Source organism: Staurois parvus, unplaced genomic scaffold (genome assembly GCF_062004578.1).
Source record: "Staurois parvus isolate SC_StPar_1 unplaced genomic scaffold, SC_StPar_1.0 ptg001428l, whole genome shotgun sequence".
NCBI classification, from domain to species: domain Eukaryota; kingdom Metazoa; phylum Chordata; class Amphibia; order Anura; family Ranidae; genus Staurois; species Staurois parvus.
Window position 1 is genome coordinate 769,062 of NW_028319224.1, and position 17,609 is coordinate 786,670.

A 17,609-nucleotide genomic window follows, 5' to 3' on the forward strand; every position below is an offset into this window, starting at 1 on the left:
ACACCTCGACATCACTACTGCCCCCCATTATTAAACACCTCGACATCACTACTGCCCCCCATTATTAAACACCCCAACATCACTACTGTCCCCCATTATTATACACCTCTACATCACTACTGTCCCCCATTATTATACACCTCTACATCACTACTGTCCCCCATTATTATACACCTCGACATCACTACTGTCCCCCATTATTAAACACCCCAACATCACTACTGCCTCTCATTAAACACCTCAACATCACTACTGTCCCCCATTATTATACACCTCAACATCACTCCCCTCCCCCATTATTAAACACCCCAACATCACTACCGTCCCCCATTATTAAACACCTCAACATCACTACTGCCTCTCATTAAACACCCCAACATCACTACTGTCCCCCATTAGTAAACACCTCAACATCTCTACTGTCACCCATTATTAAACACCCCAACAGCACTCCTATCCCCCATTATTAAACACCTCAACATCACTACTGCCCCCCATTATTATACACCTCGACATCTCTACTGCCCCCCATTATTATACACCTCGACATCTCTACTGTCCCCCATTATTAAACACCCCAACATCACTACTGTCCCCCATTATTATACACCTCTACATCTCTACTGTCCCCCATTATTAAACACCCCAACATCACTACTGCCTCTCATTAAACACCCCAACATCACTACTGCCTCTCATTAAACACCTCAACATCACTACTGTCCCCCATTATTAAACACCTCAACATCACTCCCCTCCCCCATTATTAAACACCCCAACATCACTACCGTCCCCCATTATTAAACACCTCAACATCACTACTGCCTCTCATTAAACACCCCAACATCACTATTGTCCCCCATTAGTAAACACCTCAACATCTCTACTGTCACCCATTATTAAACACCCCAACAGCACTCCTATCCCCCATTATTAAACACCTCAACATCACTCCTATCCCCCATTATTAAACACCTCGACATCACTACTGTCCCCCATTATTAAACACCCCGACATCACTACTGTCCCCCATTATTATACACCCCAACATCACTACTGTCCCCCATTATTATACACCTCGACATCACTACTGCCCCCCATTATTAAACACCTCGACATCACTACTGCCCCCCATTATTAAACACCCCAACATCACTACTGTCCCCCATTATTATACACCTCTACATCACTACTGTCCCCCATTATTATACACCTCTACATCACTACTGCCCCCCATTATTAAACACCCCGACATCACTACTGTCCCCCATTATTATACACCTCTACATCACTACTGTCCCCCATTATTATACACCTCTACATCACTACTGTCCCCCATTATTATACACCTCGACATCACTACTGTCCCCCATTAGTAAACACCTCAACATCTCTACTGTCACCCATTATTAAACACCCCAACAGCACTCCTATCCCCCATTATTAAACACCTCAACATCACTACTGCCCCCCATTATTATACACCTCGACATCTCTACTGCCCCCCATTATTATACACCTCGACATCTCTACTGTCCCCCATTATTAAACACCCCAACATCACTACTGTCCCCCATTATTATACACCTCTACATCTCTACTGTCCCCCATTATTAAACACCCCAACATCACTACTGCCTCTCATTAAACACCCCAACATCACTACTGCCTCTCATTAAACACCTCAACATCACTACTGTCCCCCATTATTAAACACCTCAACATCACTCCCCTCCCCCATTATTAAACACCCCAACATCACTACCGTCCCCCATTATTAAACACCTCAACATCACTACTGCCTCTCATTAAACACCCCAACATCACTATTGTCCCCCATTAGTAAACACCTCAACATCTCTACTGTCACCCATTATTAAACACCCCAACAGCACTCCTATCCCCCATTATTAAACACCTCAACATCACTCCTATCCCCCATTATTAAACACCTCAACATCACTACTGTCCCCCATTATTATACACCTCGACATCTCTACTGTCCCCCATTATTAAACACCCCGACATCACTACTGTCCCCCATTATTATACACCTCGACATCACTACTGTCCCCCATTATTATACACCTCGACATCACTACTGTCCCCCATTATTATACACCTCGACATCTCTACTGTCCCCCATTATTATACACCTCGACATCTCTACTGTCCCCCATTATTATACACCTCGACATCACTACTGTCCCCCATTATTATACACCCCGACATCACTACTGTCCCCCATTATTAAACACCTTGACATCACTACTGTCCCCCATTATTATACACCTTGACATCACTACTGTCCCCCATTATTATACACCTCGATACCTCTACTGTCCCCCATTATTAAACACCCCGACATCACTACTGTCCCCTATTATTATACACTTCAACATCACTACTGTCCCCCATTATTATACACCTCGACATCTCTACTGTCCCCCATTATTATACACCTCGACATCTCTACTGTCCCCCATTATTAAACACCCCAACATCACTACTGTCCCCCATTATTATACACCTCGACATCACTACTACCCCCCATTATTATACACCTCGACATCACTACTGTCCCCCATTATTAAACACCTCGACATCACTACTGTCCCCCATTATTAAACACCACGACATCACTCCTGTCCCCCATTATTATACACCTCGACATCTCTACTGTCCCCCATTATTAAACACCTCGACATCACTACTGTCCCCCATTATTAAACACCTCGACATCACTACTGTCCCCCATTATTAAACACCACGACATCACTACTGTCCCCCATTACTAAACACCTCAACATCACTACTGTCCCCCATTACTAAACACCTCAACATCACTACTGCCCCCCCATTATTAAACACCGTAACATCACTACTGTCCCCCATTAAACACCACAACATCACTACTGCCCCCCATTATTAAACAGCTCGACATCTCTACTGCCACACATTATTAAACACCTCGACATCACTACTGTCCCCCATTATTAAACACCCCAACATCACTCCTGTCCCCCATTATTAAACACCCCAACATCACTACTGCCCCCATAATTAAACACCCCAACATCACTCTGGTCCCCCATTATTAAACACCCCAACATCACTCCTGTACCCCATTATTAAACACCCCAACATCACTACTGCCCCCATGATTAAACACCCCAACATCACTCCTATCCCCCATTATTAAACACCCCAACATCACTGCTGCCTCCCATTATTAATTACCCCAACATCACTACTGCCCCCATTATTAAACACCCCAACATCACTCCTATCCCCCATTATTAAACACCCCAACATCACTCCTATCCCCCATTATTTAACACCCCAACATCAAGCTATCCCCCATTACTAAACACCCCAACATCACACCTATCCCCCATTATTAAACACCCCAACTTCACTCCTGTCCCCCTTTATTAAACACCCCAACATCACTGCTGCCCCCCTCCCCTCCATTATTAAACACCCCAACATCACTGCTGCCCCCCTCCCCTCCATTATTAAACACCCCAACATCACTACTACCCCCCATTATTAAACACCCCAACATCACTGCTGTCTCCCATTATTAAACACCCCAACATCACTGCTGCCCCCCTCCCCTCCATTATTAAACACCCCAACATCACTGCTGCCCCCCATTATTAAACACCCCAACATCACACCTATACCCCATTATTAAACACCCCAACATCACTGCTGCCCCCCCATTATTAAACACCCCAACATCACCCCTCTCCCCCATTTTTGAACACCCCAACATCACTGCTGCCCCCTCCTCTCCATTATTAAACACCCCAACATCACTGCTGCCCCCTCCCCTCCATTATTAAACACCCCAACATCACTCCTGTCCCCCATTACTAAACACCCCAACATCACTCCTCTCCCTCATTATTAAACACCCAAACATCACTCCTATCCCCCATTATTAAACACCCCAACATCACTGCTGCCCCCCTCCCCTCCATTATTAAACACCCCAACATCACTGCTGCCCCCTCCCCTCCATTATTAAACACCCCAACATCACTGCTGCCCCCTCCCCTCCATTATTAAACACCCCAACATCACTGCTGCCCCCCTCCCCTCCATTATTAAACACCCCAACATCACTGCTGCCCCCTCCCCTCCATTATTAAACACCCCAAGCTACGAAGTGCAGTCTTTATGAACAAGCTTGTCAGTCTCTCCTTCCTGTAATACACAGAGAGCGGAGGGCATGTAGCTCCAGGTATTCGGTTATATTTAGTTCGATGTTACAAAGGCCGTGGTATGTAATTTGTGTTGTAAATCCCCATCTCAGAATAGAAGACGAAGAGATCAACATGTGAGATTAATTCCGGGGGGTAGTCATTACTGGATTGCATTTTGTTTTTGCATGGCGCAGGTATCCACAGATGAAGACAATGGAATTCTGCTGTACAATGGAGACCGTGACCACATGGCGGTAGAATTATATCAAGGCCATGTCAGAGTGAGCTACGACCCCGGCACTTTCCCCAGCTCCGCCATCTACAGGTAATGACAATCTTTTCATTTTGTGAGGAAGTCGCTCAGTGACCGAGCCGTCATGGACAGCTCCTGGCTTCTAATAATGATCCGGAGCTGGCTCAACCGGCCTCTGATCATGTGACCACTGTAACAGCCAATCACAGTGGTCACGAGATCAGCCAGTCCTTCCCATCCCCGGGGAGTAAAGACCCTGTTGAAGGGATTCTAGGGTGGGCAGGAAGGGGTTAAAGAATCACCATATGCACTTCAATGCTCAACACTAGTATTTCTGCCATGGTCAATGGTGGCCATTCACACCAGTGCAGTTCCACTTTGAACCTTGAAGCATGTTGGTGGTAAAAAGTACCTACGCCTCTTTTGGGGCACAGTTGCCCATTTTGGCCCCGACAGTCTTCAATGGAAGCGTGTATAAATGTCACCAGGTGACCCCGCCTCCTATGACATCACAGAAGGCGGCATGTGTTTTCAGCCATCCGGTGACATCATCGAGTGACCCCCATCCCCTACAATGTCATGGGACAGGGTCTACCTTCATTTTGTACAGCGCTGCGCAAACTGTTGGCGCTATATAAATCCTGTAAAATAATAATAATAGAAAAAAACGCCTGATGAGCCTAAATGCGTGTAAATGCGCTAGGTGAGCTTACTGCTTGGGAGTTTTTAATTTCAACGGCCAGAGTAAACTCATTGTTTGGCCAAAGAAATGAATAAATGCCCAAGTTCTTGACGCGCATAAATGAGCCTAAATGTGCCAAAACGCATTTGCAAAAACATGGCCTGGGTGCTTTTTTGAAGCGACTTTTTTCATGCGGTGAGAAAAGCATTTACAGGAGCCCCAATGTGCATGAGGAGCAATTTGGCAAAAAAAGATGCCTGATGTGCCTAAACACATCTAAACGCATCTAAACGCTAGGCACATTTGTTGCTTTTTTTTTTTTTTTCAATGTCCAGAATAAATTAATGTTGTGGCCAATGAAATGAATAAACGCCCAAGCGCTTGACGCGCCTAAACGCCTTTGGAAAAACCCAACTTAGGTGCATTTTTGAAGGTGCTTTTGTCCTGCCAGGAGATGAAGCTTTTACAAGAGCCCCAGTGTGCATGAGGCCTTCAAAAGAGGAGCATTTTGGCAAAAAAAAATAAAGGCCAATGAAATGAATAAACGCCCAAGCGCTTGACGCGCCTAAACGCCTTTGCAAAAGCACATCTTAGGAGCGTTTTTGAAGCTGCTTTTCTCCTGCCAGGAGATGAAGCTTTTACAAGAGCACCGGTGTGCATGAGGCCTTCAAAAGAGGAGCATTTTAGCAAAAAAAAGATGCCTGATGCGCCTAAACGCGGGTAAACGCATCTAAACGCTAGGCACATTTATTGCTTTTTAGTCTTCTTTCAGTGTCCAGAATAAATTAATGTTGTGGCCAATGAAATGAATAAACGCCCAAGTTCTTGACGCACCTAAATGAGCCTAGACGCACCTAAACGCATTTGCACAAACATGGCTTAGGCACATTTATCGCTTTTTTTTTTTTTTCATTTCAATGTCCAGAATAAATTAATGTTGTGGCCAATGAAATGAATAAACGCCCAAGTACTTGACGCGCCTAAATGAGCCTAAACGTGCCAAAACACATTTGCAAAAACATGGCTTAGGTGCATTTTTGAAGCGGCTTTTCTCCTGCAGGGAGAAAAGCATTTACAAGAGCCCCGGTGTACATGAGGCCTTCAAAAGAGGAGCATTTTGGCAAAATAAATGCCTGATACGCCTAAACGCATCTAAATGCTAGGCGCATTTATCGCTTTTTTTTTTTTCATTTCAATGTCCAGAATAAATTAATGTTGTGGCCAATGAAATGAATAAACGCCCAAGTACTTGATGCGCCTAAATGAGCCTAAACGTGCCAAAACACATTTGCAAAAGCACAGCTTAGGCACGTTTTTGAAGCTGCTTTTCTCCTGCCAGGAGATGAAGCTTTTACAAGAGCCCCAGTTTGCATGAGGCCTTCAAAAAAAGGAGCATTTTGGCAAAAAAAGATGCCTGATGTGACTAAACGCGGGTAAACGCATCTAAACGCTAGGCGCATTTATCGCTTTTTTTTTTTTTTCATTTCAATGTCCAGAATAAATTAATGTTGTGGCCAATGAAATGAATAAACGCCCAAGTACTTGACGCGCCTAAATGAGCCTAAACGTGCCAAAACACATTTGCAAAAACATGGCTTAGGTGCATTTTTGAAGCGGCTTTTCTCCTGCGGGGAGATAAAGCTTTTACAAGAGCCCCGGTGTACATGAGGCCTCCAACAGAGGAGCATTTTGGCAAAAAAATAAATGCCAATGAAATGAATAAACGCCCAAGCGCTTGACGCGCCTAAACGCCTTTGCAAAAACACAGCTTAGGCGCATTTTTGAAGCTGCTTTTCTCCTGCCAGGAGATGAAGCTTTTACAAGAGCCCCAGTGTGCATGAGGCCTTCAAAAAAGGAGCAATTTGGCAAAAAAGATGCCTGATGCGCCTAAACGCGGGTAAACGCATCTAAACGCTAGGCATATTGTTCTCTTTTTATTCTTCTTTCAAAGTCCAGACTAAATTCATGTTCTGGCCAATGAAATGAATAAACGTCCAAACGCTTGACGCGCCTAAACGCCTTTGCAAAAGCACAGGTTAGGCACGTTTTTGAAGCTGCTTTTCTCCTGCCAGGAGATGAAGCTTTTACAAGAGCCCCGGTGTGCATGAGGCCTTCAAAGAGGAGCATTTTGGCAAAAAAAGATGCCTGATGCGCCTAAACGCGGGTAAACGCATCTAAACGCTAGGCACATTTTTATTCTTCTTTCAATGTCTAGAATAAATTCATGTTGTGGCTAATAAAAAGAATAAATTCCCAAGCGCTTGACGCACCTAAACGCCTTTGCAAAAGCACAGATTAGGTGCGTTTTTGAAGCGACTTTTCTCCTGCGGGGAGAAAAGCATTTACAAGAGCCCCAGTGTGCATGGGGCCTCCAAAGAGGAGCATTTTGGCAAAAAAAGATTCCTGATGCTCCTAAATGCTAGGCACATTTATCACTTTTTTTTTTTTCCAATTTCCAGAATAAATTAATGTTGTGGCCAATGAAATGAATAAACGTCCAAGCGCTTGACGCGCCTAAATGAGCCTAAACGTGCCAAAACACATTTGCAAAAGCACAGCTTAGGCACGTTTTTGAAGCTGCTTTTCTCCTGCCAGGAGATGAAGCTTTTACAAGAGCCCCAGTGTGCATGAGGCCTTCAAAGAGGAGCATTTTGGCAAAAAAAGATGCCTGATGCGCCTAAACGCGGGTAAACGCATCTAAACGCTAGGCACATTTATTGCTTTTTAGTCTTCTTTCAGTGTCCAGAATAAATTAATGTTGTGGCCAATGAAATGAATAAACGCCCAAGTTCTTGACGCGCCTAAATGAGCCTAGACGCACCTAAACGCATTTGCACAAACATGGCTTAGGCACATTTATCGCTTTTTTTTTTTTTTCATTTCAATGTCCAGAATAAATTAATGTTGTGGCCAATGAAATGAATAAACGCCCAAGTACTTGACGCGCCTAAATGAGCCTAAACGTGCCAAAACACATTTGCAAAAACATGGCTTAGGTGCATTTTTGAAGCGGCTTTTCTCCTGCAGGGAGAAAAGCATTTACAAGAGCCCCGGTGTACATGAGGCCTTCAAAAGAGGAGCATTTTGGCAAAATAAATGCCTGATACTCCTAAACGCATCTAAATGCTAGGCGCATTTATCGCTTTTTTTTTTTTCATTTCAATGTCCAGAATAAATTAATGTTGTGGCCAATGAAATGAATAAACGCCCAAGTACTTGATGCGCCTAAATGAGCCTAAACGTGCCAAAACACATTTGCAAAAGCACAGCTTAGGCACGTTTTTGAAGCTGCTTTTCTCCTGCCAGGAGATGAAGCTTTTACAAGAGCCCCAGTTTTCATGAGGCCTTCAAAAAAAGGAGCATTTTGGCAAAAAAAGATGCCTGATGTGACTAAACGCGGGTAAACGCATCTAAACGCTAGGCACATTTATCGCTTTTTTTTTTTTTCATTTCAATGTCCAGAATAAATTAATGTTGTGGCCAATGAAATGAATAAACGCCCAAGTACTTGACGCGCCTAAATGAGCCTAAACGTGCCAAAACACATTTGCAAAAACATGGCTTAGGTGCATTTTTGAAGCGGCTTTTCTCCTGCGGGGAGATAAAGCTTTTACAAGAGCCCCGGTGTGCATGAGGCCTCCAACAGAGGAGCATTTTGGCAAAAAAATAAATGCCAATGAAATGAATAAACGCCCAAGCGCTTGACGCGCCTAAACGCCTTTGGAAAAACACAGCTTAGGCGCATTTTTGAAGCTGCTTTTCTCCTGCCAGGAGATGAAGCTTTTACAAGAGCCCCAGTGTGCATGAGGCCTTCAAAAAAGGAGCAATTTGGCAAAAAAGATGCCTGATGCGCCTAAACGCGGGTAAACGCATCTAAACACTAGGCATATTGTTCTCTTTTTATTCTTCTTTCAAAGTCCAGACTAAATTCATGTTCTGGCCAATGAAATGAATAAACGTCCAAACGCTTGACGCGCCTAAACGCCTTTGCAAAAGCACAGGTTAGGCGCATTTTTGAAGCTGCTTTTCTTCTGCCAGGAGATGAAGCTTTTACAAGAGCCCCAGTGTGCATGAGGCCTCCAAAGAGGAGCATTTTGGCAAAAAAAGATTCCTGATGCTCCTAAATGCTAGGCACATTACTCATTTCATTGGCCACAACATTAATTTATTCTGGAAATTGGAAAAAAAAAAAAGTGATAAATGTGCCTAGCATTTAGGCGCTTGACGCGCCTAAACGCCTTTGGAAAAACACAGCTTAGGCGCATTTTTGAAGCTTCTTTTCTCCTGCCAGGAGATAAAGCTTTTACAAGAGCCCCGGTGTGCATGAGGCCTTGAAAAGAGGAGCATTTTGGCAAAATAAATGCATGATACGCCTAAACGCGGGTAAACTTCGCACATTTATCGCTTTTTTTTTTTTTCAATGTCCAGAATAAATAGTACGCTCAAGATTCCTGCCCTGGAACTGGCATGAAGACCAGGGATTAGAACGATAGCTTTAACCGGAAGCTTCTCACTCTCATTATTTTGTTTTCTGGCAAACCACTTTTTTCTTTTTCTTTTTCTTTTGGATGGTTTCTCACCGCAATGACATCACCTTAACGATATTGTTACGTGATCCCTTCAATCTTTGAACACTTTGCGTGTAATTTGGCTTTTTGTTTTGTGTGGAGGGATTAAAGAGGACACCTTACACCTATAATTTCTGCTGGTCTGGGAGGAAGGGTGACAGTTGGTCGGACTCCTTTATTGGTTCACACCAGCGGAGAAATCACTAATCATTCTCAGATCCACAAAGGAGTTAATAAATGTTCTCCGAAAAAAAAGATCTCAAATTCTGTCTCATGTATCCGAGGAGCCCCGTGAATAATGATTGTAGGATGCCAGTAAATTAGGAAGAATGAGATCCTCAATAAAATTACGTCTGCTTGTCTCCGTGATCCGATGCCGACACCATTGTTTGGTGGGGCGTTTCGTAGGGCTGGGTCATTGGCAGATGGAGCTCCTTGCCATATGCCCACACGGTGGCTGCTTAATTTTGGAATTAGCAGACCATTCTTCGAATCCCCCGGAGAGCCATTATGGTTTGAATAGAGGTATAATGAGGATGTTTATTCTGTGTCTTCTTTTATTCAGTGCAGAGACGATCAACGACGGCCAATTCCACACTGTAGAGCTGGTTACATTCGACCAGATGGTTAATCTGTCTATTGACGGTGGGGCACCCATGACCATGGACAATTTTGGGAAACACTATACCCTCAATAGTGAAACTCCGCTGTATGTCGGAGGTAAGTTTTAATAAAAGAAAAACGTATACAAGAACTGTATGACATTAGAAATACACTACATTGCCAAAAGTATTGGGACGCCTCCCTTTACACACACATGAACTTTAATGGCATCCCAGTCTTAGTCCGTAGGGTTCAATATTGAGTTGGCCCCGCCCTTTGCAGCTATAACAGCTTCAACTCTTCCTGGGAAGGCCGTCCACAAGGTTTTGGAGGGTGTCTATGGGAAGGTTGGACCATTCTTCCAGAAGCACATATACACTATATTGCCAAAAGTATTGGGCCGCCGGCCTTTCCACGCACATGACCTTTAATGGCCCCCCAGTCTTAGTCCGTAGGGTTCAATATTGAGTTGGCCCCACCCTTTCCACGCACATGACCTTTAATGGCCTCCCAGACTTAGTTCGTAGGGTTCAATATTGAGTTGGCCCCGCCCTTTGCAGCTATAACAACTTCAACTCTTCCTGGGAAGGCCATCCACAAGGTTTAGGAGGGTGTCTATGGGAAGGTTGGACCATTCTTCCAGAAGCACATTTGTCAGGTCAGGCACTGATGTCGGGGGAGGAGGCCTGGCTCACAGTCTCCGCTCTAATTCATCCCAAAGGTGTTCTATGGGGTTGAGGTCAGGACTCTGTGCAGGACAGTCAAGTTCCTCCACCCCAAACTGGCTCCTCCATGTCTTTATGGACCTTGCTTTGTGCACTGGTGTGCAGTCATGATGGAACAGGAAGGGGCAATCCCCAAACTCTTCCCACAGAGTTGGGAGAATGAAATTGTCCAAAATGTCGCCTTAACTGGAACTAGGGGGCCAAACCTAGCCCCTGAGGAACAACCCCACACCATAATCCTTCCCCCCACCAAACTTTACACTTGGCACAATGCAGTCAGTCAAATACCGTTCTCCTGGCAACCACCAAACCCAGACACATCCATCGAATTGCCAGAAAGAGAAGCGTGATTGGTCACTCCAGAGAACACGTCTCCACTGCTTTAGAGTCCAGTGGCAGCGTGCTTTACACCATGGCATCCGACACTTTGCATTGCACTTGGTGATGTAAGGCTTGGATGCAGCTGCTCGGCCATGAAAACCCATTCCATGAAGCTCTCTACGCACTGTTGTTGGGCTCATCTGAAGGCCACACCAAGTTTGGAGGTCTTTATCTATTGACTCTGCAGACAGTTGGCGACTTCTGCGCACTGTGCGCTTCAGCATGCGCTGACCCTGCTTTGTCATGTGACGTGGTCTACCACTTGGTGGCTGAGTGGCTGTTGTTCCCAGTGGCTTCCACTTTGTTATAATCCCACTAACAGTTGAGCGTGGAATATTTAGTAGCCAGGAAATGTCACGGATGGCCACCTATCACGGGACCACGCTTGGAGTCACTGAGCTCCTGAGAGCAAACCATTCTTTCACCAATGTTTGTAGAAGCAGTCTGCATGCCTAGGGGCTTGATTGTATACACCTGTGTCCATGGAGGGGATTGGAACACCTGAATCACATGATATGGAGGGGATTGGAACACCTGAATCACATGATTGGGAGGGGATTGGAACACCTGAATCACATGATTGGGAGGGCTGGCTCAATACTTTTGGCAATATATTGTTAATGGGCTGTACCGCAAAAGCGTGTATAAATTTCTAATTCTCACTATATGAACCACTGATGTATTTATACATGGAGTTCGTATCTCCCCTTATGTATTATACATGGTGATCATATCCCCCCTTATGTATTATACATGGTGATCATATCCCCCCCTTATGTATTATACATGGAGATCATATCCCCCCCTTATGTATTATGCATGGTGATCATATCCCCCCTTATGTATTATACATGGAGATCATATCCCCCCCCTTATGTATTATACATGGAGATCATATCCCCCCTTATGTATTATACATGGAGATCATATCCCCCCTCATGTATTATACATGGAGATCATATCCCCCTTATGTATTATACATGGAGATCATATCCCCCCTTATGTATTATACATGGAGATCATATCCCCCCTTATGTATTATACATGGTGATCATATCCCCCTTATGTATTATACATGGAGATCATATCCCCCCTTATGTATTATACATGGAGATCATATCCCCCCCCATGTATTATACATGGAGATCATATCCCCCCCATGTATTATACATGGACATCATATCCTCCCCTTATGTATATACATGGAGATCATATCCCCCCTTATGTATTATACATGGAGATCATATCCCCCTTATGTATTATACATGGAGATCATATCCCCCCTTATGTATTATACATGGAGATCATATCCCCCCTTATGTATTATACATGGAGATCATATCCCCCTTATGTATTATACATGGAGATCATATCCCCCCTTATGTATTATACATGGAGATAATATCCCCCCTTATGTATTATACATGGAGATAATATCCCCCCTTATGTATTATACATGGAGATCATATCCTCTTTATGCAGTATACATGGAGATCATATCCCCCCTAATGTATCATACATGGAGATCATATCCCCCCTTATGTATTATACATGGAGATCATATCCCCCTTATGTATTATACATGGAGATCATATCCCCCCCTTATGTATTATACATGGAGATCATATCCCCCCTTATGTATTATACATGGAGATCATATCCCCCCTTATGTATTATACATGGAGATCATATCCCCCCTTATGTATTATACATGGAGATCATATCCCCCCTAATGTATCATACATGGAGATCATATCCCCCCTTATGTATTATACATGGAGATCATATCCCCCCTTATGTATTATACATAAAGATCATATCCCCCCTTATGTATTATACATGGAGATCATATCCCCCTTATGTATTATACATGGAGATCATATCCCCCCTTATGTATTATACATGGAGATCATATCCCCCCTTATGTATTATACATGGAGATCATACCCCCCTTATGTATTATACATGGAGATCATATCCCCCCTTATGTATTATACATGGTGATCATATCCCCACTTATGTATTATACATGGTGATCATATCCCCCCTTATGTATTATACATGGAGATCATATCCCCCCTTATGTATTATACATGGAGATCATATCCCCCCTTATGTATTATACATGGAGATCATACCCCCCTTATGTATTATACATGGAGATCATATCCCCCCTTATGTATTATACATGGTGATCATATCCCCCCTTATGTATTATACATGGTGATCATATCCCCCCTTATGTATTATACATGGAGATCATATCCCCCCTTATGTATTATACATGGAGATCATATCCCCTCCTTATGTATTATACATGGAGATCATATCCCCCCTTATGTATTATACATGGAGATAATATCCCCCCTTATGTATTATACATGGAGATCATATCCCTCCCTTATGTATTATACATGGAGATCATATCCCCCTTATGTATTATACATGGAGATCATATCCCCCCCTTATGTATTATACATGGAGATCATATCCCCCCCCTTATGTATTATACATGGTGATCATATCCCCCCTTATGTATTATACATGGAGATCATATCCCCCCCTTATGTATTATACATGGAGATCATATCCCCCCCCCTTATGTATTATACATGGTGATCATATCCCCCCTTATGTATTATACATGGTGATCATATCCCCCCTTATGTATTATACATGGAGATCATATCCCCCCCCCTTATGTATTATACATGGTGATCATATCCCCCCTTATGTATTATACATGGTGATCATATCCCCCTTATGTATTATACACGGAGATCATATCCCCCCTTATGTATTATACATGGAGATCATATCCCCCTCCTTATGTATTATACATGGAGATCATATCCCCCCCTTATGTATTATACATGGAGATCATATCCCCCCTTATGTATTATACATGGAGATCATATCCCCCCCCCTTATGTATTATACATGGTGATCATATCCCCCTCCTTATTTATTATACATGGAGATCATATCCCCCCTTATGTATTATACATGGAGATCATATCCCCCCTTATGTATTATACATGGAGATCATATCCCCCTTATGTATTATACACGGAGATCATATCCCCCCCTTATGTATTATACATGGAGATCATATCCCCCCCCTTATGTATTATACATGGAGATCATATCCCCCTTATGTATTATACATGGAGATCATATCCCCCCCTTATGTATTATACATGGAGATCATATCCCCCCTTATGTATTATACATGGAGATCATATCCCCCCTTATGTATGATACATGGAGATCATATCCCCCCTTATGTATGATACATGGAGATCATATCCCCCTTCTTATGTATTATACATGGAGATCATATCCCCCCTTATGTATTATACATGGAGATCATATCCCCCCTTATGTATTATACATGGAGATCATATCCCCCCTTATGTATTATACATGGAGATCATATCCCCCCCTTATGTATTATACATGGAGATCATATCCCCCTCCTTATGTATTATACATGGAGATCATATCCCCCTCCTTATGTATTTTACATGGAGATCATATCCCCCTTCTTATGTATTATACATGGAGATCATATCCCCCTTCTTATGTATTATACATGGAGATCATATCCCCCATTAATCTCCTCTTCTCCATCTTCTCTTTTTCACTTTTTTACATCACAGTCCCCCTTTAAAGCAGTTTAGCAGTGTCCTCAGTTCCCCTTCACATCACAGTGCCCCCTTTACACCTCCTTGTACGACATAAATACGGGCATATGTCACAGCCCAGAGGTTATGTACAGCTGTCCATAGACATGAATGGCTGAGTATATTCTGGTATTTGTGTAAGCCTGTGTATAGTGTACAGATGTGTGACAGGGCAACATGACAGGAGAATGCACAGCCTATGAAAACGCCAGCTAGAATGCTCTGGAGGAGATTTGGACCCCCATATCCCCCCATTTATCTACGCCCTTTTATTTGTTAAAAATAATCTAGAGACCAAAGCTCAATGTCTTCCCCAGTGGTCACAGTGGGTGTAGCACAATACTTGTGTATTGCATACAGATGTATTCTCTCCTCTGCTGACAGGACAGTGTGGTTACATGACACCGGTGCCCTAAAGCAGCCTTTCTCAACCAGGGTGCCCAGGCACTCTGGGGTGCATTGAGGTTTCTTCAGGGGTGCCTTGGAAAAATGTCTAAACAATTTCCAAAACTTGTATACAAGCAGGTGGAACAAGCCTGCCTTTTAGGTACACAAAGTCACAGGTTTGCATCATGCACCATTATGACCTTCTAGCTGCTGGTGTCCTGACAACCAATGACATCATCAGATGATAAGGAAGATGTCAGCTGCCTGCACAGCATCCTAGTTTGACCCTCCCCCACCCCTCTCCATCAGTGCTGGGGTCACAATAGCTCAATGATGGAGAAAAACTGAGAGAGAGGAGAAACACTGGAATACTAGTCAGTACCAGTGTGCAAAGGTGTATTTTCTTTGGAAGAATAAATCCCCTCTAATGTTGGGTGTCCTACATGTGTGGATGTTGCTGCGTTATATACAACTATTAGAATAGTTTTTCATATTTTAGAATGGGGTGCACTTTTACAATTATGGACAGTCTTGAGGCACCTCATTTTAGAATGGGGTGCCTTGGGACTGTCCATAATTTTAAAGGGTGCCTCGGGACTGTCCATAATTTTAAAGGGTGCCCCGGGACTGTCCAAAATTTTAAAGGGTGCCTCGGGACTGTCCATAATTTGAAAGGGTGCCTCGGGACTGTCCATAATTTGAAAGGGTGCCTTGGGACTGTCCAAAATTTTAAAGGGTGCCTCAGGACTGTCCATAATTTTAAAGGGTGCCTCGGGACTGTGCAAAATTTTAAAGGGTGCCTTGACTGAAAAAAGGTTGAGAAACACTGCCCTAAAGCGACCAAAAGCCATGACGGTCTGAGGGAAAATTTGGACCCCCATGTTCCCATCTTATCTATGCCCCTGTTATTTTTTAAAATTAATCTAAGGGCCCCAGCTAAACAGTGCCCCCAGTAGTCAGAAAACCAAGCAGAAATCCGCTGCTTAGTAACCCATTGCCTCTCTAAATACTGTAGCTGTGACATAGCAATGCCAGGAGCCAGCAGGGTCCAACCTAGGTCAGGAACCTGGAAGTATTGCCTTGCAGCACAAAGAAAAAACAAAAATGGTAAAAAACAGAATAATATTTCCTAGCGTTTGCATAAGAGAGAGGGGGAGAGGGAAGAATACGATGTTGTTGGTTGTTTCGGTTTAGTTCCACTTTAAGTAATACATTCATTCATGAAGAATTCCGTAATACATGTCTCACTTAGCGAATTACTGCAGAGGAGCTCCACCACCCTACAGGTATATACTGAATTGTGCAGCTGTCAATCACTGCAAAGCCTCCCCCATTTTCCATGTGTCACATCGGTTACTTGAGATGCAGAAGGGGCAAGTATAGAACAGTATTCCATCTGGCCAGAGATAGGACCTAATAGGAAGATATGTGTCTTCAATATCTGTAAAATAATGGCTTTGCTTAGCTCTCGGCTCTTCATGCTTTATATTTTAGGAATGCCGGTAGATGTCAACTCCGCTGCTTTCCGACTCTGGCAGATTCTTAATGGCACCAGCTTTCACGGCTGCATCCGCAACCTGTATATTAATAACGAGCTCCAGGACTTCACCAAGACTCAGATGAAGCCAGGGGTAGTCCCAGGATGTGAACCCTGCAAAAAGCTCTTCTGCCTCCACGGTATTTGTCAACCCAACGCTGCCAACGGGCCGGTGTGCCATTGTGAGACAGGCTGGATGGGCCCCCACTGTGACCAGCAGATCAGTAATGCTTGCATGGGACATAAGTAAGTGTGGAGTGTTTCTAACCAAGCTACTGCATGATGGCTTTACCCGTACTGAAATTTTCCTTCTTCATCTCCACGCCTGTATTTTCTTTGAGGTCACTCATTGCTTCCTTGAATCTTGCACTTTAAATATAAGATGACCATATAGTCAAACCACCTTTCCAAATCTGACCCATCTGAAAAGTCAGTACCAGGGGCAAACTGACAACTCATAAGGCCCCCGGGCAATAGGGGATCATGGGGCCCCTGTGTCCTTGCCCAAACTCAAAAAAGTCTATGAAAAAGGTACCAGAGGTATCTCATTGGGCCCCCTACTGACCCCAGGCC

General features: G+C 43.6%; 1 protein-coding gene across 1 annotated transcript in view; it reads left to right on the forward strand.

Moving 5' to 3' along the window:
- The window catches only part of SLIT1 (slit guidance ligand 1), a 615,356-nt gene that overhangs the window by 582,957 nt on the left and 14,790 nt on the right, over nucleotides 1-17,609 (forward strand). The window contains exons 33-35 of the mRNA XM_089662084.1: nucleotides 4,409-4,539; nucleotides 10,283-10,437; nucleotides 16,994-17,282. Coding sequence (XP_089518210.1) covers nucleotides 4,409-4,539; nucleotides 10,283-10,437; nucleotides 16,994-17,282 — 575 coding nt within the window. The remainder of the gene's footprint in view (nucleotides 1-4,408; nucleotides 4,540-10,282; nucleotides 10,438-16,993; nucleotides 17,283-17,609) is intronic.